Source organism: Podarcis pityusensis, assembly GCF_964106645.2.
Source record: "Podarcis pityusensis genome assembly, chromosome: 3".
Taxonomy (NCBI): domain Eukaryota; kingdom Metazoa; phylum Chordata; class Lepidosauria; order Squamata; family Lacertidae; genus Podarcis; species Podarcis pityusensis.
Genome location: NC_138026.1, coordinates 66,929,157 through 66,955,659, shown reverse-complemented (window position 1 = coordinate 66,955,659; position 26,503 = coordinate 66,929,157). Strand labels below are relative to the sequence as shown.

Here is a 26,503-nt window from a genome sequence, read left to right as displayed (position 1 = left end):
TGAAGTAACAAAATCATGGAACTGTTTGTATCACAACTGTTTGCTGGGTGCCCTCCAGAAGTTTTTGCGACAATTACCAGCACTTGTGTTGGTGGGGGATGATGGGAGTTGTAGTCCAAAGCATGTGAGGCACCCAGGTGGCAAAGGTTTCAAATGCTTATCCTCATATGCTTCCTAAATTCAGATAAAACTCAATCTCTAGTTAACAGAGATCAAAGACAAAAATGGGTTACTGAAAATACAGGATTGTCTTTATTTCCTTGCTTGTAACCTTATGTGTCACTTTTGAAAAGAATAATATTCAGCTGTTAAACCAAAACACAAGTGACCATGAAGCGAACACTAAAATTAAAAACTAAAATAACAGCTACAGTTTTTTAAAAAAGGATCCACCATGAGTAATAACAGGCAACTAAAGCATCATTGGGACGCAAGTGGCACTGTGGGTTAAACCACAGTGCCTAGGACTTGCCAATCAGAAGGTCGGCGGTTCGAATCCCTGTGACGGGATGAGCGCCCGTTGCTTGGTCCCTGCTCCTGCCAACCTAGCAGTTTGAAAGCACGTCAAAGTGCAAGTAGATAAATAGGTACCGCTCCGACGGGAAGGTAAACAGCGTTTCTGTGCGCTGCTCTGGTTCGCCGGAAGCGGCTTAGTCACGCAGGCCACATGACCCGGAAGCTGTACGCTGGCTCCTTCGGCCAATAAAGCGAGATGAGCGCCACAGCCCCAGAGTCGGTCACAATTGGACCTAATGGTCAGGGGTCCCTTTACCTTTTAAAGCATCATTATCATTACCATCCCTCAAGCAGGCCAAATTGTAATCAGAATTACTCCTCTACTCTAAGAGACAAAATTCCCCTTGCTTTCAAAAGCTGAACCTATCCATTCGTTTCTGTGGCTTACTGGCCAAGGGTACCCAATATATTCTTTCATCTTTAGTGCTAGTTGTGACAACACTTTAAAAGCTAGATCAGGCTGAACTATTATTGTAATTCTATAATAATCCTGAAAGGGGTTGCTAAAAGGAATCTAGAATTCAGTATTTTCCATGGAAAAAACTACACAGGTTTTTCTAATGTCACATATGATACAGCCTTTGTTTCAAAACTTGATGGGTGGCATTCTTCTTGTGGGTAAACTACTGAAGCTTTACAGTCCTTTTGCTTCCTAGGAGATCCTTTTAATGAAAGGTGAGGGAGAAGTCAAGTTAAATATGGCCATTGGCAAAGGTGAACAAGCCCTTAAAAGTAGCAATGAGGAAGGGCAGAAAGCGATACAGACCCAACTGAAAACATTAAAAGATCTCTGGAGCAGCATTATCAATACCTCACTGAGCTGTCAAAGGTAAGTTATTTCACTTTCTACATATACTTGTGATCATTGTTTGGTAATTTTCTTCACTGAGAGTTCATCTTACTTGGTGACTGATTAATTAATTCACTTAGGACTGGTTTGCATTGATTTGGATTCTAAGATAAGTGAAAGGAAGGAAGTTCATGAAAGAAAAATTTCTGGTCCCCTCCTTGATCTTGCATCTGCCTGCACCCAGACAAAGTATCTCTGGAAGGTCAATGAGGCCCTCCAGAACATTGAGGAATGGGAGCCTGGCAGGCTGCTATGGGAGAGAAGGGCCAGCCAAAACCAGCTAGCCAGTTCTGAGCAGAGTGCCTTAGGGGCATGGCAGTGATGGCTACTGGCCAGTCTTCTGTGTAAAACATGTCCTTTTCAAGAATAAGAAGGGGGTGGTATGAGAATGAAACAAACAACTGTTCATGAAAAAGGTTAAGTAAGAGACATGTAACCTTCTCTGCCCCCACATCATTTTGATTATTTCCCCCTCACTCCTCAATAATAACAAAATTTTCTTTCCCAGTTGCCACCTGTGATTTGAGGTGGGGTGAGGGCTGAATTGGCAGGAGGTGTTTTACAGCAGCCCTAAATCTAGTTCATTCTCTTAAATGGTGTAAGATTTTAAATGCACTGTGTATTTCTTTACTGCAAGCTTGCTTGAGTCTGTGATTCATCAGTGGGATGACTATCTGGAGAGGAAAAGTCAGCTAGACCAGTGGCTGGAGTCAGTAGACCACAAAGTGGAGCAGCCTTTGGAGCTTCAGAATGGCTTGAAAGAGAAATTCTCCCTGCTGGACCATTTCCAGACTATGGTTGCAGAAGTGGAAAACCATTCTAAAGACTTGCACCAGCTCATGGGTAAAGCCAGAGAACTGTATGAGAAAACAGAGGATGATTCTTTCAGAGAGGCTGCTCAAGAGGAGCTGAAAATCCAGTTCAGTGACATTGCAACGGTAGTCAAGGTAAATATGATGTATGCTATCCCATATAGATGGAAGTATATTCATCCAAGATGCTGTGCTTAAATGTTTTAAACTTCTTTGGAGTAGCTGAGCAGCATCAGCAGCGGACACCATGTTGCAGCTGGGCCACTCATTTAACTTCCATCTAACTGAGTCACTGCAACACACCGAGAAGGAGAGCAAGAGGGACAGGCATCGTTTGCACTATGCTGACCATGAGATGCTTAAAAACTGTCAGAGAACTCAGGAGGAACTAAGATTTGAGTCTGGATCATTCCAATACAATTGGTTCTATTTATCATGAAAGGACAGGCAAATATTGACAGAAAGTTATTGGAAATATAGTAGAGAATAAATATTTTGTAACTGGGAAAACGTAGAGTCTATGCAATACAATACTCAAGAAAGCAAACAAAAAATTAAGTAGATGTTTATCTTGTCTGCTCTGTGGCTTCAAGCAAGAGTTCAGTGCAGTGAGTTCCAGGAGGAAATATGGTTCATTATCTGACATTGCTTATTGGATAAGCAAATCCTGAAAGAATCAAACAGCTCTGCTATCTTGGGATGCAAGGGAACGATTCAGTCATAAGATATGTGTGACTCATCATGTATATTCCTTTGGACTAAAACATATTGCTGCAGTTATAAGAATATTTCATCATGTGTGTAGCTAAAGCAAAGAGGCCCTGTATTGGGGTAGCCAGTGTGGTGCCTTCTAAAATTCGTTGGACTACAACTCCCATCATCCCTATTAGCCATATTGACTGGGACTGCTGAGAATTAGAGTACAACAACATCTTGAAGGCTAGTCATACTCTACCACTATAGAGAACCATATTATTGAAACAATATACATTGCCAGCATTCACATTACTTATACTCACAGTGATCTGATTCAGTTCTAGTGTAAAACTAAACTGTGGTTTATTGTTATATACACAAGTCCATGCTTGTGTGTCCTCCTCTCCTCTCTTCTTTTGGCACAAGTGCAAGGGGAAGATTGGAAGCTTTCATATTCATTTTCAGTCAAGCATGGTTTAGTAGTATGCCCACACCCAGCACTGTGGTTAATTCTGGTAGGTAATTAAGAAAACAAATAGGGTCATAAACCATGGTTTGAAGATGACTTGTTTGTCTAAATCATAGTTAAGATCAACCACAGCTTTTCTGGGTTCAAACTGGTAGTTTGGCAGGGCAGGGGCACTTATCTGACTTCCCATCCCCAGCGTCACTGAGGCTTTCCAGGGGTGAAATGTTGGTGAGGTCTGTTTTCTTGGGTAGAAACTAGACAAATATAAGTCCTCTGGCAGAACTAACTCATTGAATTGTTATTCTGTAAACACCGCATTGAACACAACCTCCTTTTCACTTATAGGAAAAAATGAAGAGAGTGGAAGATATTGTTAAGGACCATCTACTATACCTCGATGCAGTTCATGAATTCACCGACTGGCTTAATTCCGCAAAAGAAGAGCTTCACCGCTGGTCAGATGCGTCAGGGGATTCATCAGCCATACAGAAAAAACTGGCCAAAATTAATGTGAGAAACTACTGCAGTAGCTTATTAACCTATTAACTTTAGCAAATATCAGTCAAGACATGGTAAAATAAGCATTAAGAAAAGACTATTTCTTACATTATATATTACAAATTCAGCTGAGAGCTTACCTGCTACTTCAAATTATGTTAAGAGCTCTACTGCTGAACTGCAGCTATTTAAAATAAATCAAAATTATACACAGCATAAGTAGGTGAAGGCTTTTATATATATCCAGTTCTTTTAAACAGGTAACATTTTAAACAAACAAAACTTGGCTTCTCATTGTGTAAGCTGTGTTTTATTTATTGAGCTGCTAGCTGACAGTATTTCTGTATGCTAAAACATTAACTTTTTTATGCTGTGTTTTATTTTTGTTGGTATTTTAAACTGTCACTTTGTATTTGTAATAATGTATTTTATTCTTTGCCCTGTAAGTCAGTCAGGGATTTTATGCTGATGACTGGCTATATAAGCTTAGTTAATACAATCATACCTCGGCTCCCAAACACCTTGGGAGTCAAATGTTCCAGCTCCCGAACGATCGAAAACCAGAAATGAGTGTTCTGGTTTTCGAACATGCTTTTGAAAGCTGAACGTTCGACGGGGCTTCTGTGGCTTCCGATTGGCTGCAGGAGCTTCCTGCAGCCAATCAGAAGCTGCACTTTGGAAGTTAAATGTTTCAGAAGTTGAACAGACTTCTGGAACGGATTCTGTTTGACTTCCGAGGTACGACTGTAATAACAAGAAGATGAAGAATCAGAAATCGTGAAATAATGGAACAAGTGCATATACCACATGGCAACTGGCCACTTGGTAATTTGAGGATAACACCATCCTTAAGTTATCATATCCAAAACAAAACACCAGTTGTGGGTGCTTTTTCTCCTAGAATGTTTCTATATTTCCAATTGCTGCGTCTGACCTTACAGCTCAGTTCAAGACTGTCCAGATTATACAACAATCTGTATCATATAAAATAGACCACATGCCATGTTAATTTTAATCAATCAGAACTTCATTTTCTAGGGAAATATGAGGGCTTTAGATTCTGAAACTCTGTAACTTGGTGCTAATGCTGCGACTTGGTGCACAGCTTTCCCTTTTCTTTTTCCTGCTTTGTTATTTTAACCTTTCACTTACATTTTAGCACAGGCTCGGCACTGTTCCGAAAATATATATTTTTGGTGAAACTGTTTGTGAACATGGAGCAGTCAGTGTAGCTCTTCTGCAGAATGCTGTGTGTCGTTTTGTAGTAAGCATGCCGTTATCCAGCTGAAGTGGATCACAGCCATTTCAGTTGCCATGGCGATATTCCATTGCAGGAGCTGATAGATTCCAGACAGACTGGTGAGGGCCGCCTAAACAGAGTTCAGACGCTGGCTCCAGCGGTGAAAAAGAACACAACTGTTCAGGGGTGCAAGCACATAGAGACCGAAATGCAGGCCCTTCACTCCGACTGGAAGCAATGGGAAGAGACTGCATTCCAAACCCGAAACAGTTTGCAGGAGCTGGACACTCAGATGGCCCTGTCAGAGCAGGAATTCACCATGCAAGCTTCTCGTCTGGAAGAGGCCCTGCAGTGCTTCAGCACACTCCTCACAACCTGGTCTGAAACGCTGACCCCTCTGGATAGTAAGCAGACAGACAAAGAGCTGGTGGAATGCTGGCACCGAGAAAAGGTAAAACCATTTTGTTTCCGTTTTCGCTCTTTCTTCTCTTTTCTTTTTCTGCTGCAAAAGCCTGGGAGGAGGGGGGAAACCGCTTGTACAAAGAGAGTGCAATATGCAATTGTTGCTAAACTGGAAACTTTGGAATGCACTTTTAGAACTAAATCATATAAGTTAACTTCGAAAGCACTAAAACCAGCTACACAGCAAACTGTAGAAGGGTATTTTGTGTGGAAACTATGTGTAGTGATTTCATGGCTTTCTGCATACACACGTGTTGCATTTCATTACTCAGTCCTCATGGCACTGAAACTTGGGGCCTCTGAGCAGAGGCAGAAATAGGACGCAGAAGCTTTGGGTACTGTTTTCTGTTTAACTTTCTCAGCTTTCATTGCAGCAATCGCCATGGGCTGTTTCAAGGGGTTTAGGTAACCAGTAGTCCTGCTAGCCTTGGGTTAAGTGTTTTTCACCAAATTTCCTGCTGGTCTTTACAACCAGCTGCCTTGATGGTTTTGTATAATTTTGGACCAAGAATAATAATCATGGACCATCATGATAGGAGAAATCCATATTTTAATTTGAACTTGAATGGAAGGGCTCCTTCTGTCCATGGAAGGTTTTTTCATCAGTGCAGGGTGGGAAGGAAAAGAAGGCAATTTTGGCTAATTCCCCCTTTCCCTCTGAACGCAACACACTGCTCTAGAGATTTTCCCAACCACCTGGAACAGGCTTTTGGAGAGTGTAATTGGCTTCAAGAAGAAGGAGAAAGTGTCAAAAGTAAATTAGTTTAGAATACTTACATCCCACTTTATAGCCCCCAAATGCTCTCAAAGCAGCTTTCAAAATTTGCCTCTCCTCTTGAATGATCCAAATCAAGTTTTTTACACGCACACACCATGCATGGGTCCTGCACTCACCCACCCACCAGCCACAAGCATGGTTTTTCCCTCCAGTATTTGTAAAGTCAGAGCTGTTGCTTATATGCCTCAAACTCCACAGCAGCATTTCAGATCTTGCACTAAGCCCTCTCATAGTAGGAACAAAAAGGTTTCTCAGTTTTATAAGTTGTTTGATGATCACTCCCGAAGTCTGGATCCAAGCCATGGTTGTTGGCTTTGGAATCTCACGGATTTGCAGGTCTAACCATAGTTCCTGGGTACGTGTAACAGGAAGCTCAGGTTAGGGAAACAAACCAGGAAGCTGTACCTATCTATTGTAAATGGAGCAAATGGAGAGCACAGTGGCTGTTTGTGGGTGCATGAAATCCATACATATCCCACTTTGACTTTTGATCAGGCCAATGTATACATTTCATGAAGAAGGGATAATTCCATGTATGCAAATGCATATATTTTACTAGTATTGTTTTGTTTCAACTAGGAAACATTGAGTGCCCTAACCAAGGCCGAACATATGAACGATGATATAAAAATGCAGCTGAATGACCTTTGTCGGTTTTCCAAAGATTTGAGTACCTATTCTGCAAAGGTATCACAGTTAATTAAGGAATATAACAGGTGAGTTTCACTTTATAGAACAAACAACCAAAAATCTGTGCATGTCTGTGTTGTATGACTTAACCATGATGTTCTTTGAATGTTAGCTTTTTAATTAAAATCTTGCAAAAGCATTAAGAATTAGATCATTCCTCACTTAGAGATAACAGATTCAATGCAGATGTTATTTATGTTTCTCACAGCAGTACTACAGTATTTTGTTGTGTAACACATTTTTTTGTTAATTTGGTGTATTGTATTGTACTGGATTAAATATCTCCCTCATTTTGTCTAACATAATCCCAATCTACATTTTCATTTGACTAACATGGGACTCTGAAGTCTTTGTCTACAAGCTTCAAAGGGTTGCCAAAGTAAAGAGCAAGCCTTGCAGCAGAGATTCAGGACAGTATTCAGAGACTTCCAACAATGGCTGGTCAATTCAAAAATCACTACTGCCAAATGTTTTGATGTGCCTCAAAATGTCAGTGAAGCTGCAGCCAATATCCAGAAAATACAGGTAAATTCTAATAAGCTATTCTAATAAGCTGTTCCAGCATTTCCAAAATCCACTTAAACAACATTTTATGCCTGAATAACGTTGCCTGTTGCATTTGTATCAAAGGAATGTGGAACTGAAACCATAACCTGTTCTGAGGGTCTTAGCATAAAGTTAATTTTTAACAGTGCTTAAACATAGTTGGAAAAGAAATGTACTACCCCGCAGGAAATGTTTTGTTTTTTTAGGTTAATTTATAAGATTTGGGTAACACTGTGTGTGTGTGTGTGTGTGTGAGAGAGAGAGAGAGAGAGAGAGAGAGGTGTATTCATGAATACAATGAAGAATACTAAATGGTTTGTGTGTGTTTAAGCAATCTATAAATATACTCCAATTGCAGATTTTGCTAATTATCCTGCATAATTAAAAATACAGTAATAGAAGAAGAGTATTATATGTCCTTTGGGGTTTGCAGTATGTTTATAAAGCACACATACACCTGATAAAGGGGAGAATGTAGTGGAACCTGAAATTACACTTGGTTCCTACTTAGTATTGTCTGCCAGAACTCTTGGGATAATATGAGGTTCAAGTTTCATTGGTATATATCTAAATAAAAGGTCATTTGTTTGTCAAAAACAAAATGCAACCCCAGGCATCTGAAATGGAAGATATATTTCCTGTTGATTTCCAGAGGAAAATTGCACATTAGGGAAATCAAGACCAAAGGGAACTTTATGACAGACAGCTGAAGCAAATTGAAGACAAAGTTATAAGTTAGTGAAGAGTAGCTTGCCTGTTTAGCAAAAAAAAAGGGGGGGGGAATCCTTCATTATTAATTAATTAGAACATGGGTTATATATATCAGGTTTGGTGTAGAATCTCCTCATTTAAGTTGTGCTAAGTAAAAACAGATCTGGGGGTGAGCTGAGGCAGAGTGTTCACTTGAGTAGAATTTTAGGGACAAGCGATTGAACAAGCAACCAGTCTCTTGCCTTTTTAATTTGTTTGAATAAGGCTATATTCATATTTATTTATTGCAAGCTGTATAGTTATATAAGACCATCTCTTGATTTAGGAATTCTTATCTGAAACTGAAAAAGGCCAACATAAATTAAACATGGTAGTGTCCAAAGGAGAATTATTAAGTTCTATTTTGCCAAAAGAAAAAGCTAAATCTATCCAAGCTAAAGTTGCTACAGCTAAGGAAGACTGGAAAAAATTTATCTCCACCCTGCACCAGAAGGAAACTTCTTTGGAGGTAATTGTGACCAATTGCAAATAAGCAGATTAATTAGAAACATCAGTCTTCTATTTTCCTTTTAAGGATAGTCATGCTTAATGCTATGCTAACTAGAACTACAGATGTTTTAATGTACTGCTGTATTTTATCAGGAAGGTTTTCTTATTTGTGTAACCTATTGTGAATTGCTTCGGAATTTATAGAAGAGTTTATCCACTTTTCATGAAATGGCTAGAAATGTTTTTAAATGGATCAGTAAATTAAATTAAAATTGATGAGTACTATATGATTTCCAGGGCTCCTCCAGATAACCTGTTTCTTGATTGATCATTCTGCTCTGCTTGAACAAAGCATATGTGCAAGTTAGACTATGTCTGTTCTTTACTGAACATTCATTCTGAGTTGTTTGTAGGGACATTTTCCGACAACAAACATTTATCCTAAGTTGTTTGTGTGGTGCTCAGGTATCTTCCTGCTCATCAGTTCATCCCAGACTTTTCTGTGTGTTTCCCCAACACTTTTCTTAATAACCCTCCCCCCCCCCTTTTAGTGGATTTGTTGTTTTAGTGTGACAGAGTGGTTTAATTCACTTCAGTTGCACAATTTGCACTTGAATTCCTCCCACAAAATACTGGCAGTACGAAGATGACCCCAGTCAAAGCAAGTATGCATTATTTTTAAATCCATGTTGGTGGGATATACATGCATTTAAAAAAAAACAAAAATTCTAAAGGAAAGTCTCTGAGGCAGCTTCATACAGAACAATGTGATCTGCATGATACCTAGATCCAAAGGCCTTGGGACTTTAAGGTTTAAACACCAACACTTTGAAATGTGCTTGGAAATGGACTAGGAGTCCATTTAAAGACTGGCAAGATGTGTTTCATACGCCCAGTACCAGTTAGCAGTCTAGCCCTCTTATTTTTTAACTAACTTCAAGGTCTGCAGTTGGTGCACCAGCCTAAGCTGGTGAAAAATGTTTCATGCCATCTGAGCATCCAATGGCAGTGCTGACTCTAATAGCCTCAAACTGAATGTGGCTGATCCTTTGGAAAACATGCAAAAAATTGAATGTCAGAAGAGCCGTTACCCAACAGTACTTCATCTTGTCTGTTTTTGCATTAAATATTGCATTACATGTGTTGGAAGGCCAAGCTTTTTTCCCTATTTTCCTAGAACCTAAAGATCCAGATGAAAGACTTTGAAACCAGTGCTGAACCTCTTCAAGACTGGCTAAATGAAACCAAGATGATGGTTCATGATAGCAGCAATCGGCTGCATGACCTTCCAGCTAAAAGGAGAGAACAGCAGAAACTACAGGTGATGATGATACATGGGCTTCAGGCCTTCCGTGTATATGCATGTTTGTGGTTACAGTAGGTCTTGATGTCATGCTTTGTTGCCTTATCTTAAACAAAGGCTGATTCAGATTATCAGTTCAAGGTATAGCCTAATAGCATTTTATCCTTTATAGGATAGTCTGAAAAATACTAATTCCATATAAAATATTCTACTAACAGGATGATATTTAGCCCTGATTTATTATACACTTCTAGATTGAAGATAGAGAGGTGTGCTGTGAAGAGGGTCACATTATCCTTCCAATGTAGGATATGTGGATGTGTAAAAGTTCACAAAATATAGTAGGCGCAAGAAAATGCTTGAGTTCAGCACATTAACAAACAAACAATAGCCAAACAAAGTTGAATTTTAGACCCAGGAGCTTTTGGCTTATGCAGGATTTTCCTCCCACTCATTAAGTATCAATTGACACAAGAATGACATCACAGACATTATTCTGATGGTGTTAGTGACATGTGCAACCATATTGAGGTGGTAGTGAGGAGTGGGGGGCATTAATGCACCTCCCCACTGACAGAATATTGGGATTCAATTACTGAGGAACAGAGGCACTACGTTGTGGAGCAATTCTCCCCACATGAACACACACAGAGAACAAATAGGTAACAATTTCACATTCCTTGCTCTATGAACTGATCATCTGGAACGGTCCTTTATGTCTATGTCTCATAACAGATCTTTGCAGATGGCCGTCCTTTTAATTTCCTTGCTGCTTGCCGCCTTGTGGTTTGCTTTTTTGCACCCACACTTAACAGAAACATGCTTATGCTTTACAGTCTGTCCTTGAGGAAATAAGGTGTCATGAACCTCAGCTCGACAGGCTAAAAGAAAAAGCTCAGCAGCTTTGGGAAGAACAAGCTGCCAGCAAAAGCTTCATGCACAGAGTATCTCAGCTATCTTCTCAATATCTTGCTCTGAGCAATGTAACGAAGGTAATGCGCTTTCACCCTGTGTGCTTTTATGCAACACTTCTAACAAAAAAAATGAAAGCTCTTGTTCTGAAATAAACAATTCTCTTTGTATGAAGTCCCCTATGTCCTTGTGCTGGTAATGTTAACAGAGATAGTGATAAAAATGTTCAGCAATACTTAAAAGAGCAGGCATAAATAGTAGTATAAAGCATATAAGTTGATGCAGGATTTCTAGATGCAAAGAGACATAGTCAGGCCAATGCTATACTGCAACTGGTATAGTGTTTTAGCCAGTGTAGGATATCGCTAAAAGGTTGTTGAAGGAGAAACCATCACACCCAGCAGTAGTGCATTTAAGGAAAATTGAAACAGGTCCACTTAACATCATAAATAATTACACGGGGGGGGGGGGGAGTTAGTTTTTTTAGAGACTGTCCCTGTTTCAGTTCATGGGGCGTCGTATTCAATGGAATTGAATGGGTGTTCACCATGTCTCATGACAAGGTGAACACCCATTCAATTCCATTGGATACGATGCCCCACTCTCAAATCTACATTTCACATAAAACCAGTTGTTCTTTTCATGTTATTTTGAAGGAAATAAACATTGTGGGCTTTTTGATTCATGGTGATCAGTGGTCTCGCCTAACAATACTTCTGATTCATTTGGGGGCCCATGCAGTGCTCATGTAGTAGCATAGGCTCCCAAAGGGTTACTCAGGAGATTGCCTTTCAACCAAAATGCCTCACATAATTAACAAAAACACATAATGCATGAAAAGTATAAATTCCCTTTTAAAAATGTTTTCCACATGCGATGGAGACCTATGAATAGCTATAATGTTGTACCACATGTACTCAGTTTAAATGCAGCAGGAAATGTATCTATTTCAGTCATAGGGTACGAGTACATATTATACATGTGCTGTACACACCCATTATATAAAGACACAAAGCTGGAACAGACGGGGATCTCAAAGGCAAAGAAATTTGGACAGTTCATCGATCTAACTTTCTGGCCCGTGGCTAATCCTGACTTTAGTTTTCTGAGATTTCCCTTTCTGATTTTTTTCAACTCTAGTGGAATGATAGATTATCTGAATGGTTGGTAATGTTAACATCTGTATGAATTTAAGGAAAAGGTATCCAGAATGGACAGAATTGTAGCAGAGCACCAGCAGTTCTCTCATGATCTGCAAGAGCTTCAGGACTGGATGGCAGATGCAATTCAGATGCTAGAATCTTACTGCCATCTCACAGCAGACAAAAATGCCCTGGACAGTAGAATGGCAAAGCTGGAGGTAAGTGAATGAGAGTTCCCCAAGAAAACTAGTGGGGAAATGGTTAAATGCATCTTCCAATTCTTTACTTGCTTCCTCCTTAAACATCTTTTCATAGAAAACAAATAGGTCATCTGTCACAATTGCACTTGCTTGCATACATCAGGTATTTCGGCGCTATGTGTAGGATTGTAACAAGTGTGAGGGCTCAGTTCTAAAAACAGCAGGAAGGGACTCTCTATCATTTTTCGTAATGGAAAAAACAGACTGTTGTTTCTGCCTTTGTGACATTTTTTCTGAAACTATGGTAGTGCTGCGGAACACTTTATTTTGCAATTAAATTTGGTGATTTGCAGTTAAATTTTATGGAAGGAGTACAGCATAATGATAAGGATGGAAACAGAATCTTTTTGTTTTACAGGGACTACTGTCGGTGAAACAGGAGAAAGAAATCCAAATGAAAATGGTGCTAACAAGAGGAGACTCCGTTTTGCAAAATACTTCAGTAGAAGGAGTGCCAGCCATTGAACAACAGCTGAGAACACTTAAAGACACATGGGCTTCCCTTTTGTCTGCTTGTATCCAATGTAAAAGGTAAAAGGAGTGAAGGTTTTGAAAAGGGACTTATATGCAGTTGGACATACTGGTTGGTATCAAAGGAAGCGGTTCTACAAGGACTTTTGGCTTTGCAGTGAAACTCTGGACCAGATTTTAGCAGTGCACGGGAAGAGGAATGGGAAGGGAAGTTCCATTGCAGAAGCAGAAATCTTTGCACTAGCAGAAGTGCATTGTTGGATACCATCCACAACAACTGCATTTTAAATCCTTTAGATATATGCTTAATTAAATTTGTAAACCATCAGTGTGCCATTTTCTCACAGACATTTCCCAAGTGTTCCTTTCGAACACTGGCCTATTTTGGGCAAATGGAGACTATATTCATAAGCTGAGTCCATACTTTCCACTTTCAGAAATTTTGCATTCAGTTTTTCTAATTTCTCTTTTTTAAAAAATAAACCCAAGGTATCAGATGCAAACAGGAAAACAATAGAAGTTCAAAACCATTTAAGACTCTGGGGGATTACTAGACATGGGAAATTTCTCAGTTATCAAATCTAAACAAGTTTGCTCAGAAGTACCGTATTTTTCGGACTATAGGACGCACCGGCCCATAGGACGCACCTAGTTTTCAGGGGGGGAAATCAAGGAAAAAAATATGATTTCCCCCCCGCAGCTCTGGGAGCAGCGGACAGGCTGCACGCAGCCTGTCCGCTACTCCAAGACCTTCTCCCTGCTTTTGCGGGAGGTGGCGGAATTCCCCCACCTCCCGCAAAAGCCCACAGGAGCCCCGCGCGACTCCTGCGGGCTTTTCGACCAGGAGGGAGAAGGGACTGAAACGGCCAGTCAGTCCCTTCTCCCACCTCGGGGAAAAGCCCCCAAGAGCGGCGCGCTCTTTAAAGGGTGCGCGGCTCCTGCAGGCATTTCTAGGAGTTGAGGGAATTCCCCACCTCGTAGAAAAGCCAGCAGAAGCCGCGGAGCCCCTTTAAAGAGCACGAGGCTTTTGCGGGAGGTGGGGGAATTCCCCCATCTCCCCCAAAAGCCCGCAGGAGGGAGAAGGGACTGACTCGGCCAGTCAGTCCCTTCTCCCTCCTTGGGGAAAAGCCCCAAGAGCCGCTTGCTCTTTAAAGGGTGTGCGGCTCCTGCGGGCTTTTCTAGGAGGTGGGGGAATTCCCCCACCTCCTAGAAAAGCCGCGGAGCCCCTTTAAAGAGCGCGCGGCTTTTGCCTGCTTTTGCGGGAGGTGGGGGAATTCCCCCATCTCCCGCAAAAGCCCAAAGGAGGGTTGGAGAGTAGCGGGAGGGCGTCGCGCGCCTTCCCGCTGCCCCCCATCCTCTGGGGCTGGCGATGGGGGAAGCGCTGCTTTCCCCACCGCCAGCCTCGAAGCCGGGTTGGAGGGTAGCGGCAAGGCGTCGCGCGCCTTCCCGCTGCCCCCCATCCTCTGGGGCTGGCGATGGGGGAAGCGCTGCCTTCCCCACCGCCAGCCTCGAAGCCGGGTTGGAGGGTAGCGGCAAGGCGTCGCGCGCCTTCCCGCTGCCCCCCATCCTCTGGGGCTGGCGATGGGGGAAGCGCTGCCTTCCCCACCGCCAGCCTCGAAGCCTGGTTGGAGGGTAGCGGCAAGGCGTCGCGCGCCTTCCCGCTGCCCCCCATCCTCTGGGGCTGGCGATGGGGGAAGCGCTGCTTTCCCCACCGCCAGCCTCGAAGCCGGGTTGGAGGGTAGCGGCAAGGCGTCGCGCGCCTTCCCGCTGCCCCCCATCCTCTGGGGCTGGCGATGGGGGAAGCGCTGCTTTCCCCACCGCCAGCCTCGAAGCCGGGTTGGAGGGTAGCGGCAAGGCGTCGCGCGCCTTCCCGCTGCCCCCCATCCTCTGGGGCTGGCGATGGGGGAAGCGCTGCCTTCCCCACCGCCAGCCTCGAAGCCGGGTTGGAGGGTAGCGGCAAGGCGTCGCGCGCCTTCCCGCTGCCCCCCATCCACTGGGGCTGGCGATGGGGGAAGCGCTGCCTTCCCCACCGCCAGCCTCGAAGCCGGGTTGGAGGGTAGCGGCAAGGCGTCGCGCGCCTTCCCGCTGCCCCCCATCCTCTGGGGCTGGCGATGGGGGAAGCGCTGCTTTCCCCACCGCCAGCCTCGAAGCCGGGTTGGAGGGTAGCGGCAAGGCGTCGCGCGCCTTCCCACTGCCCCCCATCCTCTGGGGCTGGCGATGGGGGAAGCGCTGCTTTCCCCACCGCCAGCCTCGAAGCCGGGTTGGAGGGTAGCGGCAAGGCGTCGCGCGCCTTCCCGCTGCCCCCCATCCTCTGGGGCTGGCGATGGGGGAAGCGCTGCTTTCCCCCACCGCCAGCCTCAAAGAGCAGACTCTCCTGGCTTCAGCGGAAGCAACGCGAAGCCTCCGGAGCGCAGGCTTCGGAGGCTTCGCATTGCTATCGCTGAAGCCAAGGAGTCTGCATTCGCTCCATAGGACGCACACACATTTCCCCTTCATTTTTGGAGGGGAAAAAGTGCGTCCTATAGTCCGAAAAATACGGTACATTATAGTGAATTCTGTGAGCTATATTTCCTAGTAAATTTTATGAGTATTCCAGTTTAAATTATATAGTGAATGAATTAAAAAAAATAGAGAATTGGTCATTATTTGAATATCAAGGATCACACCCACCATAATTTGTCCCTTATTCATTAATTAGTTTCATAAAGAGCTAGTATAAACATGACTTAATGGGAGTGCAAAGATTTCTAGCATTCCATAATCACTTCATATATATTTTTTCCTTTCCAGCAAGACAAGAATGAGAACCTGTCCATAAATCAGCTGGACCAAACAGTCCATGTTAGATTTCTACCACAACTAAAAGCAATGCATGAGTTTGCTGTCATCCTCTTCCTCCAAATTCCTTTCCCTTTTGTGTTGTGTCTTTTAGATTATAAGGCACTGACATTTGTAAGCTGCTCTGGAAGCCTACTTTGGCTGAAGAGCAGAATGAGAATGTTGATGATGATGATTAGAATTTATATACTGCCCTATACCCTGGAAGTCTCAAGGCAGTTCACAGCAAAGTCAGTGCTGGCAGTTCAAAAATAAATGCCTGTTCTCCAGCTGCTACATATATAAAACTATAAGCATACATTGTGTTCTTGAATGCCCATGTTTGAAAAAATATGAATAAATGGGCCTCTTTCAACTTCTTAAATGTGTGTGCATATATTCATTGACATTTCAGCCAGCTGGAAGGAGCACTCTCTAAATGGACAAGTTATCAAGATGATGTTCGGCAGTTTACTAGCTGGATGGATAAAATAGAAGCAATCATGAATGCTTCAGAAAGGCAGTGTGCTGAACTTAGGGAGAAAAATTCTGCACTCAGCAAATCTAAGGTTTGTGAAAAGCCTGTTTGTGAAAATTGTAACAGCATCCACACATGCAGCCAAGAACTCTACATTCTTCTTACAGCAGTAGCATTCTCGTGACACATTATAAACTACTTCTAAACTGCGTCAAGCAATTTTTCTTTAATGTGAGACGGCTGCTATGGGGGGGGGGGCGGAAATAAGACTCTGATGTGTACACTGGCTATGCATGTACATTCAGGATATGCCCATCCTGTGTTCTTAATTAAAACTTAATTACTCTAAACATGTATTTAATTTATAAAAATTGTGCTTTTTGATATTGCTTAATTAACTGCTGCATAACTCTATTATACTCCTTGTCAGCTTCATACTTAACTCATATTTGATAAATTATGGAAGCAATTGTCATCAGGTTGTTAACACTATTTTTGTTTTACAGTTACTTAAGGAAGAAGTGTTTAGTCACAGCACACTGCTAGAGACAATTGAAATTAAAGGCATGGGCATGACTGAACATTATGTAACTCAGCTTGAACTTCAGGACCTTCGAGAGAGATACCGGTTTCTCAAAGACAGGATAACGGTATTGCTTCTCTTGACAATTCTATGGCTTTTTTCATTTTGTAGAGTTATTTAAAGGAAGTGTGTAAAGCTTTTCTTGTGTCTTTGCTCATGGAATTCTGGAATTCGTGTTCTTAATTTAACTCATAATCTTAAATTACTGTTGAGTTTTGATGCCAGTTAATTTACGAGTAAATCAGATTACATGCAAAAGCTGTGTTTAGTTTATCTGTTCCCCAGTTATATCTTTCCTAAGTATTCAAAGTAATCTTCCACTTAAGCAGCCAGGCAAGTTAGAGACATCAGATATTTTTATTTTATTATACATTGCACTAGCTTTCCGTGTCCGGTGTCCTTCATTTGTTTGAATGACTATCCTCACTGACCATTGGCCATTGAAGACATTTGGAGAGCATCTGTTTGAAGAACATATTTGGTTTGTGTCAGGGAAGCTTTCTCTCTTCAACACTAATGAGCTATTTCTAACAACAGGAGGCAATAGCTAAAGCTGAAGAAATGGTCCGCTTGCATCAAGAGTACCAAATAAACCTGAAGGCCTTTGAAGCATGGCTAGAAAAAGAACAGGACAAACTCAACTGCTTGTCACATCTTGAAGGTGATGCAGAGAGACACGAAGCAACACTTGGAAAGCTCCAGGTAGAGTTTTATATATGTTTTGCCCTAATAAGAACATTTAGTACAAGTGGCACAAAAAATGTAACTTCTACAGTGTATCCCCATACCCTAAGAACAGTGCTGCTGTTCAGGGCATTAGCCAACCTGGAACCTTGTGTTCTTGTTTAGGGTTTGAGGGAGGGGGGCATTCGAGAGGAGGAAGGAAAAGGGAACTCTTCTTTCCCATCCCACTGAGGCCTTTCCCTGCTGTGATATACAGCACCGGAGAGCTCGAGTTTGCAGCAGGCTGCCAACCATGTATGGGGGCTTATTATAGCTAGCGTGTGTGTTCTTTTCCTTCCTTTCTCCTGAAATGTCCTTGTATAATGTGGGGAGGGGAGTTTGAAACCTCACCACATGCATCTTCTCTATCCTCATGCATCCCTATAAATTATTGGAACCTTGAGTGGGCCAATTTTCTGTTCTTACTGGAACATAACTGTTCTTGTCCCAAGTTTCCTTGTTCTTGTTTGCTCTTTCTCTTTTTCATCTGACACTTCAAAACACACTGTACATCAAGGAGGCTTGTTGATCCTCATCAGGCTGTTTGATGGTGGTATCTGAGTATAGTTTAAAAAATACTTTTCTGTTTATTTACAAACTGATATGCTTCTATATTCATAGAGAGAATGTTATAATCTCTGTTTTATTTTTGGGTACCCCCATTTTGCTTCCACATTGATAGGTATCCAACCACCAAAGTTCATTACAGTGGTCCCTTGGGTTACAGACGCTTCAGGTTACAGACTCCGCTAACCCAGAGATAGTACCTCGGGTTAAGAACTTTGCTTCAGGATGAGAACAGAAATTGTGCGGTGGCGGCAGCAGGAGGCCCCATTAGCTAAAGTGGTACCTCAGGTTAAGAACAGTTTCAGGTTAAGAATGGACCTCCAGAATGAATTAAGTTCTTAACCCGAGGTACAACTGTATTACAGGCAATGATGTGTGTTGGTTGCAAATATTATGAAATTTTATATGATAATCTGTTCATTGTAAACTGATGTCTGTGAGAACTTTGAAATGCACTTATGCAGTCTCAAATATATGCCATATGAATGTAGGGGCTTATACTGTAATACAGAATCTCAGAACGGAATTATGGAATGATTAATGCTAATCTTCCTGCATTTTCAGGAATTACAGATGCATTGTGCTGAGGGACAGGCCTTGCTTAATGCAGCACTCCATGTCAGGGAAGAAGTAATCCCATGGGGTATACCCCAATTGGAAGACAGAGTACTAGAGTCTGTACGTCAAGACTGGACAGTCTATCAACACAAGCTTTCTGAGGTCAGGATGCAACTAAACACTACCCTAAGCAGACTGAGGCTGATGGAGGACAAATTTCTGAAAGTGGATGAGTGGCTCAAAACTCTGGAGGAGAAAGTTAACATCAGAAATGGGCGGCAATCTGACAGAGCCACAAAGGAAATGCAGCTACAACAAATGAAGGTGATTAAGTTATATGATGATGGTAATTTATAATGGGCCTGGATTTACATTTAGAATGTGCAGCCTGCTAATTTGCATCAGTCCTGCCAATGAGCTTACTAACTATCGTAATTTGTTCCAGGTGCTGACATAGTAAGTAATTTTGTACATCTGAAAGTTGGGCATTTATTTCTACCTGTGCCAACTATTTGGTATTTCTTGGATAAATGTAAATGCAAATGTTTCCAGTCTGAACACAGGTCACCAGTATTATTGCAATGTGTGAATGATGTGCGTATCTTTCTCTGGTGGACCATTATAAAAATAGATGAAATAATAAAGTACCCTGGAACATATTAGTGAATCCTGGCTGGAATAAGAATACTCAGCTTGTATTCTTGGCCTACTAAGTAAAAAAGTAAAGGTAAAGAACCCCTGGATGGTTAAGTCCAGTCAAAGGCGACTATGGGGTTGCAGTGCTCATCTTGCTTCAGGCCAAGGGAGCCGGTGTTTGTCCAGAAACAGCTTTCTGGGTCATGTGGCCAGCATGACCAACCACTTCTGGCACAATGGAACACCGTGACAGAAACCAGAGCACACGGAAATGCCATTTCCCTTCCCACCACGGCAGTACCTATTTATCTACTTGCACTGGCATCCTTTCGAAATGCTAGGTTGGCAGAAGCTGGGAAAGAACAACAGGAGTGAACCCTGTTGAGAGGATTTGAACCCCTGACCTTCCGATCAACAAGCCCAAGAGGCACAGTGGTTTAGACCACAGCGCCACCTGCTCCCCAAGTTGCTCTCCCTAGTTGCTCTACCATTGAGTTCAGGATAAATATAAGGGAGGTGGTGGCCTTTGTATATTGTAAGGGCTTTCCTTGTGGAGGTACTTGCTGGGATTGATTGTGTACTTTTAGTTGGGATACAGAGACAGATTGGAGCTTAGTGATAGACTGGTTATGTGTTGCTGGTGCAGAAGAGTACAGAAGACATGAAACAGAGTTTATCAGTGATTTGGCTCCATGTGAAAATGAGTTGTGTAAATGTATGCGTAGGTGCAAAATAATGGGATCTGTGACCCGTCTGTGTGTGTGTGACTGAGTCAGCTGAACAATCTATGATCCTGTGAGGAAGGAGATTAAGTGTGTACGTTTATGTGTAGGATATGTAATTGGTAGTTGAATAGAAATTCAGTACACATAAATATAAATCTGCAAACAAAGCACATCCACATATTCTTGTATGTCACCCAGTTGTTGTTGTTTAGTCATTTAGTCGTGTCCGACTCTCCGTGACCCCATGGATCAGAGCACGCCAGGCACTTCTGTCCTCCACTGCCTCCCGCAGTTTGATCAAACTCATGCTGGTAGCTTCAAGAACACCATCCAACCATCTCATCCTCTGTCGTCCCCTTCTCCTTGTGCCCTCCATCTTTCCCAACACCAGGGTCTTTTCCAAGGAGTCTTCTCATCTCATGAGGTGGCCAAAGTATTGGAGCCTCAGCTTCACGATCTGTCCTTCCAGTGAGCACTCAGGGCTGATTTCCTTAAGAATGGATACGTTTGATCTTCTTGCAGTCCATGGGACTCTCAAGAGTCTCCTCCAGCACCATAATTCAAAAGCATCAATTCTTCGGCGATCAGCCTTCTTTATGGTCCAGCTCTCACTTCCATACATCACTACTGGGAAAACCATAGCTTTTACTATACGGACCTTTGTTGGCAAGGTGATGTCTCTACTTTTTAAGATGCTGTCTAGGTTTGTCATTGCTTTTCTCCCAAGAAGCAGGCGTCTTTTAATTTCGTGACTGCTGTCACCATCTGCAGTGATCAGGGAGCCCAAGAAAGTAAAATCTCTTACTGCCTCCATTTCTTCCCCTTCTATTTGCCAGGAGGTGATGGGACCAGTGGCCATGATCTTCCTTTTTTTGATGTTGAGCTTCAGACCATATTTTGCGCTCTCCTCTTTCACCCTCAGTAAAAGGTTCTTTAATTCCTCCTCACTTTCTGCCATTAAGGTTGTGTCATCTGCATATCTGAGGTTGTTGATATTTCTTCCGGCAATCTTAATTCCGGCTTCGGATTCATCCAGCCCAGCCTTTCGCATGATGAATTCTGCATATAAGTTAAATAAGCAGGGAGACAATATACAGCCTTGTCGTACTCCTTTCCCAATTTTGAACCAATCAGTTGTTGTTCCATATCCAGTTCTAACTGTAGCTTCTTGTCCCACATAGAGATTTCTCAGAAGACAGATGAGGTGATCAGGCATTCCCATTTCTTTAAGAACTTGCCATAGTTTGTTGTGGTCGACACAGTCAAAGTCTTTTGCATAGTCAATGAAGCAGAAGTAGATGTCACCCAGTAGTGGAACATTAATCTGAATCAGTGTTTAGGATTGGGCTTCATTATTTCAGTGTTCTTTTTCTATTCCACAAAAATAATATAGTATAAGTGCTCTGTTTAAAATGCCATGCTTATAATTGTTTATTTCATAAAGAGAGGTTCCATTCTTCTGTTTTCATTTTAATAGTTCCTAAACCACATTTTTGTCACTTCTGTAATATTATAAAAATGAATATTTTTCTTTTCCACAGAAATGGCACGAGGAGATAACAGTCTATAAAGATGAAGTTGAAGAAGTTGGATTGTTAGCCCAGCAAATTCTGGAGGAGAGTCATACTTCTAGCAGGATGGGAAGGCAAGCAACCTACCTTGCCTCTCAGTACCAAGCTCTAGTTCTTCAAGTACTGGTGAGTTATAGAAATGAAAAAAGAAGTAGAATATATATATATAGAGAGAGAGAGTTATTCACTGTTAAGTGAAAAGTAACAGGTTTTTTCCATCAGGCTAACTGGTTCACATATAGACAGTCCTAACTGCAGTTTAGGAGTCCTTCAGTCTATTTAATTTTAAAGCTTCCACCGATTTTAATGGTCTGCTTCCAGCCCCATTCTATCTTCTAGATGTAGCTTTTCCTTGCTGATATATCCATATGAGGATAGGGATGATAATAGAGGCAGGGCCAGCAGTGTAGTCTTGCTGCTCCTTCAACACATGGAAATAAAGAATGAAGGAAGCTTATATTATCCGCAGAAGCACACAGAAGGTTCTGTTTTCCTGTAGGCACTTGAAGTAGACCAATAAGCTTGGTATTTATGTGTGTGTGGCAGGAATGATCTAGTAGTAGTAGAAATAATGATAATTATTATTATTATTATTATTTATATCCCACCCATCTGGCTGAGTTTCCCCAGCCACTCTGGGCGGCTCCCAACCAAATATTAAAAACACAATACAGCATTAAACATTAAAAACTTCCCTAAACAGGGCTGCCTTCTGGTGTCTTTTATAAGTAAGATAGTTGCTTATTGCCTTGACATCTGTTGGGAGGGCGTTCCACAGGGCAAGCGCCACTACCAAGAAGGCCCTCTGCCTGGTTCCCTGTAACCTCACTTCTCGCAGTGAGGGAACCACCAGAAGGCCCTCGGCACAGGACCTCAGGGTCCGGGCTGAATGATGGGGGAGGAGACACTCCTTCAGGTATACGGGACCGAGGCCGTTTAGGGCTTTAAAGGTCAGCACCAACATTTTGAATTGTATTCGGAAACGTACTGGGAGAAAGTAAGTGCCTCTTCTGATCTATGTTTTATTTATAAACAGTGTATTTTGTAGTTACTAAAAGAGATGCAAGAAATGGAAAGAGATACAAGAAATGGATAAATAGTCGGTATTGAGACCTGTTTAAAATTTGCTTGCAGGAGCAAATAAAATTCCTTGAAGATGAAATTCGAAGTATGGATGAATCTGAAGTGTGCTTCGCTGCTTACAAGGAATGGTTTGGAGCTACGCTTAGGAAATTCAGAGATGTTGTAACGAAGTCTGATGTTGTAGATAAAGCAGCAATGGAGAAGAAAATGCAGAAGCTTGAGGTATAATTTGCATATGACACTGGTACAACAATTGAAAACAGCACATATTATACCAGCAGTACATAATGAGGTTGCAAAAGATAAGAAAGCTTAAATCAGTTACAATTGACCATAACAGAAGAAAAAGCTCACTCAGAACAACTGATTAAATAAAAATGTATTCACCAAGCACCTGATGCTCAGCAGTAGGAATAAAACTGAATCTGCAGAAGTAATTTACTCTTCAGTCACAGGTCAAAATATACACTGTCCATTTTTCTTCTTGCAGGATCTCATGAGTGACATGGATGTGGGTCATAATTTACTGAAATCAGCACGTGAAAAAGCAGAGAAAGCTATTAAGTACATGGAAGCAAATGAAGGGGAACAGCTAAAGAAAGAGATCAGTGGTTGTGTGGAGCAACTTGATGAGATGACCAGCTCTATCAGGAAAGAACACACAACCTTAGAGAAATGTCTCCACCTGACAAAGGAATTCTTGGATAAGTACAAAGTACAGACTCAGTGGCTGTCAGAGTATCAGATTGTACTACATACCACAGTGGATCCCAAAATGGAATTATATGAGAAAAAGGCACAGCTATCCAAATATAAGGTAAATAAATATTGTGAGCTACAAAATGAGTGAAGTCTTAAGCCAGAAAATGTAACTTGCTTGTGAGTCTCCCATATTTTAAGGATGACTTCACATCACATTTTTAAATGGGTTCTTTCTCAACACAAGAAAATAATGATACTCTGTGTGTTGTGTATTTTATATAAATCCTGTATTCGTCTTGAAGCACATTTTAACTTTATTTTTCATTTTAGTCAATTCAACAGACAGTGTTTTCCCATGAGCCTTCAGTAAAATCTGTGACAGAAAAAGGAAAATGCCTTCTTGAGCTAGTGTGTGATGTTAATTTGGCAGAGAACATTCAGAAACTTCAAACTGAATACCAGGAACTCTGCAGCACAGCAAAGGTAAAATACCTAGGGTCTTATTCAGCTAACCCAGTGCACTAGGAGAAGCCAGCACAAGGATTCTGATAACTGCAATGGGAATTCCCCTGTTCATTGCCTGTACACATCCCATGCCATCCCCAAATTTGCTTTGGAAGGTTGAGAGAACTCCTGGAACAGATGGGGGGAGGGCAGGAAGGGGATTAAGGTTTGGTTGTGCAAGGAAAATCCTTGTGCTGGTGAAATGTTAGCCTTCGTGCTACATGGAATACAAGCCATGGCTCTATATAAGCCATGTTTTCTGTTGTAAGATGGTAATAATTATTTCTGCAGGTGAGTTTAGGCTTGAAACATAGGCTGACTGCAGTAAGGCTTCTTCATGCCCTGGTGACAGCAGTCCACAAATAACCTACACTAACGAAATGTTATTAAATTTGCAGAGCTTTCCTGTTGGTTGTGGGAAGTAGGTGACTAGACAAGTAATTTTTGCAGGTGGGGTGGCACACAAACAAACAAAGATTAAAATGTTTGTTGTTCCTCGTGTTCTCTAGTCAATTAATGCATCATGCTGCAGATCGCCTTTTTTAAAGTGGAAATTTCCAAGCACTTGGCCAATATAGAGAGATCCACAGCACAACACTCTGTTTTTTTGCAAAGAGCTTCAAATTGCACACCACAGTACAGATCTACAAGCACATTTCAAAACATCATCCTTCTCTTTGCTCTTGTTTATTTTTAGATTAGATTTTTAAAGTATTTCTTTTATTCCAGTGTATCATAAAATATAGGGACACGGGTGGCACTGTGGGTTAAACCACAGAGCCTAGGACTTGCCGATCAGAAGGTCTGCAGTTCGAATCCCTGCGACAGGGTGAGCTCCCCTTGCTCGGTCCCTGCTCCTGCCAACCTAGAAGTTCGAAAGCACGTCAAAGTGCAAGTAGATAAATAGGTACCGCTCGGGCGTGAAGGTAAATGGTGTTTCCGTGCACTGCTCTGGTTCACCAGAAGCAGCTTAGTCATGCTGGCCACATGACCCGGAAGGTGTCTGCGGACAAACGCCGGCTCCCTCAGCCTATAGAGCGAGATCAGCGCCGCAACCCCAGAGTCGGTTACAACTGGACCTAATGGTCAGGGGTCCCTTTACCTTTATCATAAAATATACTTTGTATGGACTATGATCACTCAAAAATAGCAGAGGGGGGAAATAGGTACTGAGGCAGGCTGATGAAACAATGCATGTGAAGAGCTGAGAACAGTGTTGTGAAAAGGAGCATAGATCCCTCTCCCAGGGCACAGGTGTAATTACAAACAAGTTCTGGCAAAAAATGAAACTTTTTCATACGAAGTTAAAGATGTATTTTCATGCTTTTGCAATCGGTATTTTGAGGGGCGGGCATTATTTGGAACTCTCTTTGAAATGTAACTGGTTTCTATGATCATGCAGGCTCATGTTGCAATTTTGGAGGTGAAAGTGAAACAGCATGAAGAATATAACACTGACTTACAAGAAGTGGAAAAGTGGTTGCTACAGATGTCTAGCAGGCTGGTTACTCCTGACCTTATGGAGAACAGTAATCTAGAAATTATAACACAACATTTAGCCAACCACAAGGTAGGTCTAAATGAGCAGCAACAAATCCCCTTTTTCATATGTTGTAGTGGGTCTTATGAGATGAATAATATTTCGAAAGTCATATATAAGATATAAGTATGGTAAAAGGTCATCTTACAGAAAAGCAAGTCATAAGTTCATGTTTACTTTAAAGGCACATGAGACGTGATCAGATTGATTGGGATACTGAAATGAGGGTTTCTCAGGGGCCCTAGACGAGATTGGCTCTACCTGTGAGACTTCAGAGACAGAGCTCTGATGTAAGAGAGACCGGTTCAATGTTGGAGCCTTGCTCTCTGAAGACACTGGTCCCTCAAATGACTGTCGCCCCAAGTGACATTAGAGCTGTGACATTTGCATGTCCTAAAAGGATGCATGATAGGGGCATTTTGGATTGTGGCCTGGGTCTAAAAGATGCAAAGCGATGCTGGCCACCTGACATGCTCTGAAACTGGGGAGATATTTAATCATGCTGCTGAGCATCAGTAAATTTCTTCCTCCCCTTTCCCTTCCATTGTTTCCAGTAGGGAAATAGCCTTTTGTATATATAAGGAGGAGCACCAAGTATTTCTCTGCCCTCACTTCTGCCCTAATAGCTTGAGCCTGGCACAGTGTAGGATGAGGCAGCTCAACTACTTTTGTCCTAGCCTGCCCCCCTTTGAATGGTGACTATTAAATGCTGTAAACATTTTCTGTGATATGTTGTGGTGTTTTGAATGCTGCTTTCTTAGGCAATGATGGAAGAGATTGCTGGATTTGAAGATCGTCTGAACAGCCTTAAAAGGAAGGGAGATGACTTAATAAATGAGTGTGCAGAGCATCTCCAAGCAAAATTTAAGCAAAATATAGAAACTCAGCTGCAGGGAACAAGGGATAGCTATTCAGCTATATGCAGCACAACTCAGAGGGTAAGTCCCTATTCATGTATGTTTAGTAGATGTCATTGTAATGTATCATCTACTAGATGCAATACAAAAAATACAATATAATGCAAAATACTAGCAAATAAGGTACAAAATGGGCATCTGAAGAACTGAAAACTGAACATAATTACAGATGGAGGAAAATGGAAGAAATCTCATCTAAGAGTTGAATTGGAAACTCATTTTGGAACACAGGTCATTAGAAACTCATTTCGGAA

The 26,503-nt window shown here is 41.9% G+C and overlaps 1 protein-coding gene and 2 long non-coding RNA genes across 4 annotated transcripts in view; 2 read left to right on the top strand and 1 right to left on the bottom strand.

Moving 5' to 3' along the window:
• SYNE1 (spectrin repeat containing nuclear envelope protein 1) overlaps positions 1-26,503 on the top strand; it is a 281,513-nt gene that overhangs the window by 122,932 nt on the left and 132,078 nt on the right. For both annotated transcript variants that reach the window (XM_080998321.1, XM_080998318.1), the window contains 21 exons: positions 1,173-1,345; positions 2,004-2,313; positions 3,689-3,853; positions 5,176-5,532; positions 6,901-7,037; positions 7,359-7,536; positions 8,594-8,776; positions 9,935-10,078; positions 10,897-11,052; positions 12,168-12,332; positions 12,733-12,905; positions 16,078-16,231; positions 16,647-16,790; positions 17,261-17,425; positions 18,578-18,895; positions 21,474-21,629; positions 22,638-22,808; positions 23,077-23,403; positions 23,619-23,771; positions 25,195-25,362; positions 26,094-26,270. In XM_080998321.1, the coding sequence (XP_080854447.1) occupies positions 1,173-1,345; positions 2,004-2,313; positions 3,689-3,853; positions 5,176-5,532; positions 6,901-7,037; positions 7,359-7,536; positions 8,594-8,776; positions 9,935-10,078; positions 10,897-11,052; positions 12,168-12,332; positions 12,733-12,905; positions 16,078-16,231; positions 16,647-16,790; positions 17,261-17,425; positions 18,578-18,895; positions 21,474-21,629; positions 22,638-22,808; positions 23,077-23,403; positions 23,619-23,771; positions 25,195-25,362; positions 26,094-26,270 (4,074 nt within the window). The remainder of the gene's footprint in view (positions 1-1,172; positions 1,346-2,003; positions 2,314-3,688; positions 3,854-5,175; positions 5,533-6,900; positions 7,038-7,358; positions 7,537-8,593; positions 8,777-9,934; positions 10,079-10,896; positions 11,053-12,167; positions 12,333-12,732; positions 12,906-16,077; positions 16,232-16,646; positions 16,791-17,260; positions 17,426-18,577; positions 18,896-21,473; positions 21,630-22,637; positions 22,809-23,076; positions 23,404-23,618; positions 23,772-25,194; positions 25,363-26,093; positions 26,271-26,503) is intronic.
• Positions 11-5,169, bottom strand: LOC308473142. The gene is made up of 3 exons (XR_013983945.1): positions 4,994-5,169; positions 3,737-3,838; positions 11-198 (listed from the first exon to the last, which is right to left on the bottom strand). It is a non-coding gene; the product is annotated as an uncharacterized lncRNA (long non-coding RNA).
• Positions 13,456-13,966, top strand: LOC308473135. Its single transcript, XR_013983937.1, has 2 exons — positions 13,456-13,617; positions 13,882-13,966. It is a non-coding gene; the product is annotated as an uncharacterized lncRNA (long non-coding RNA).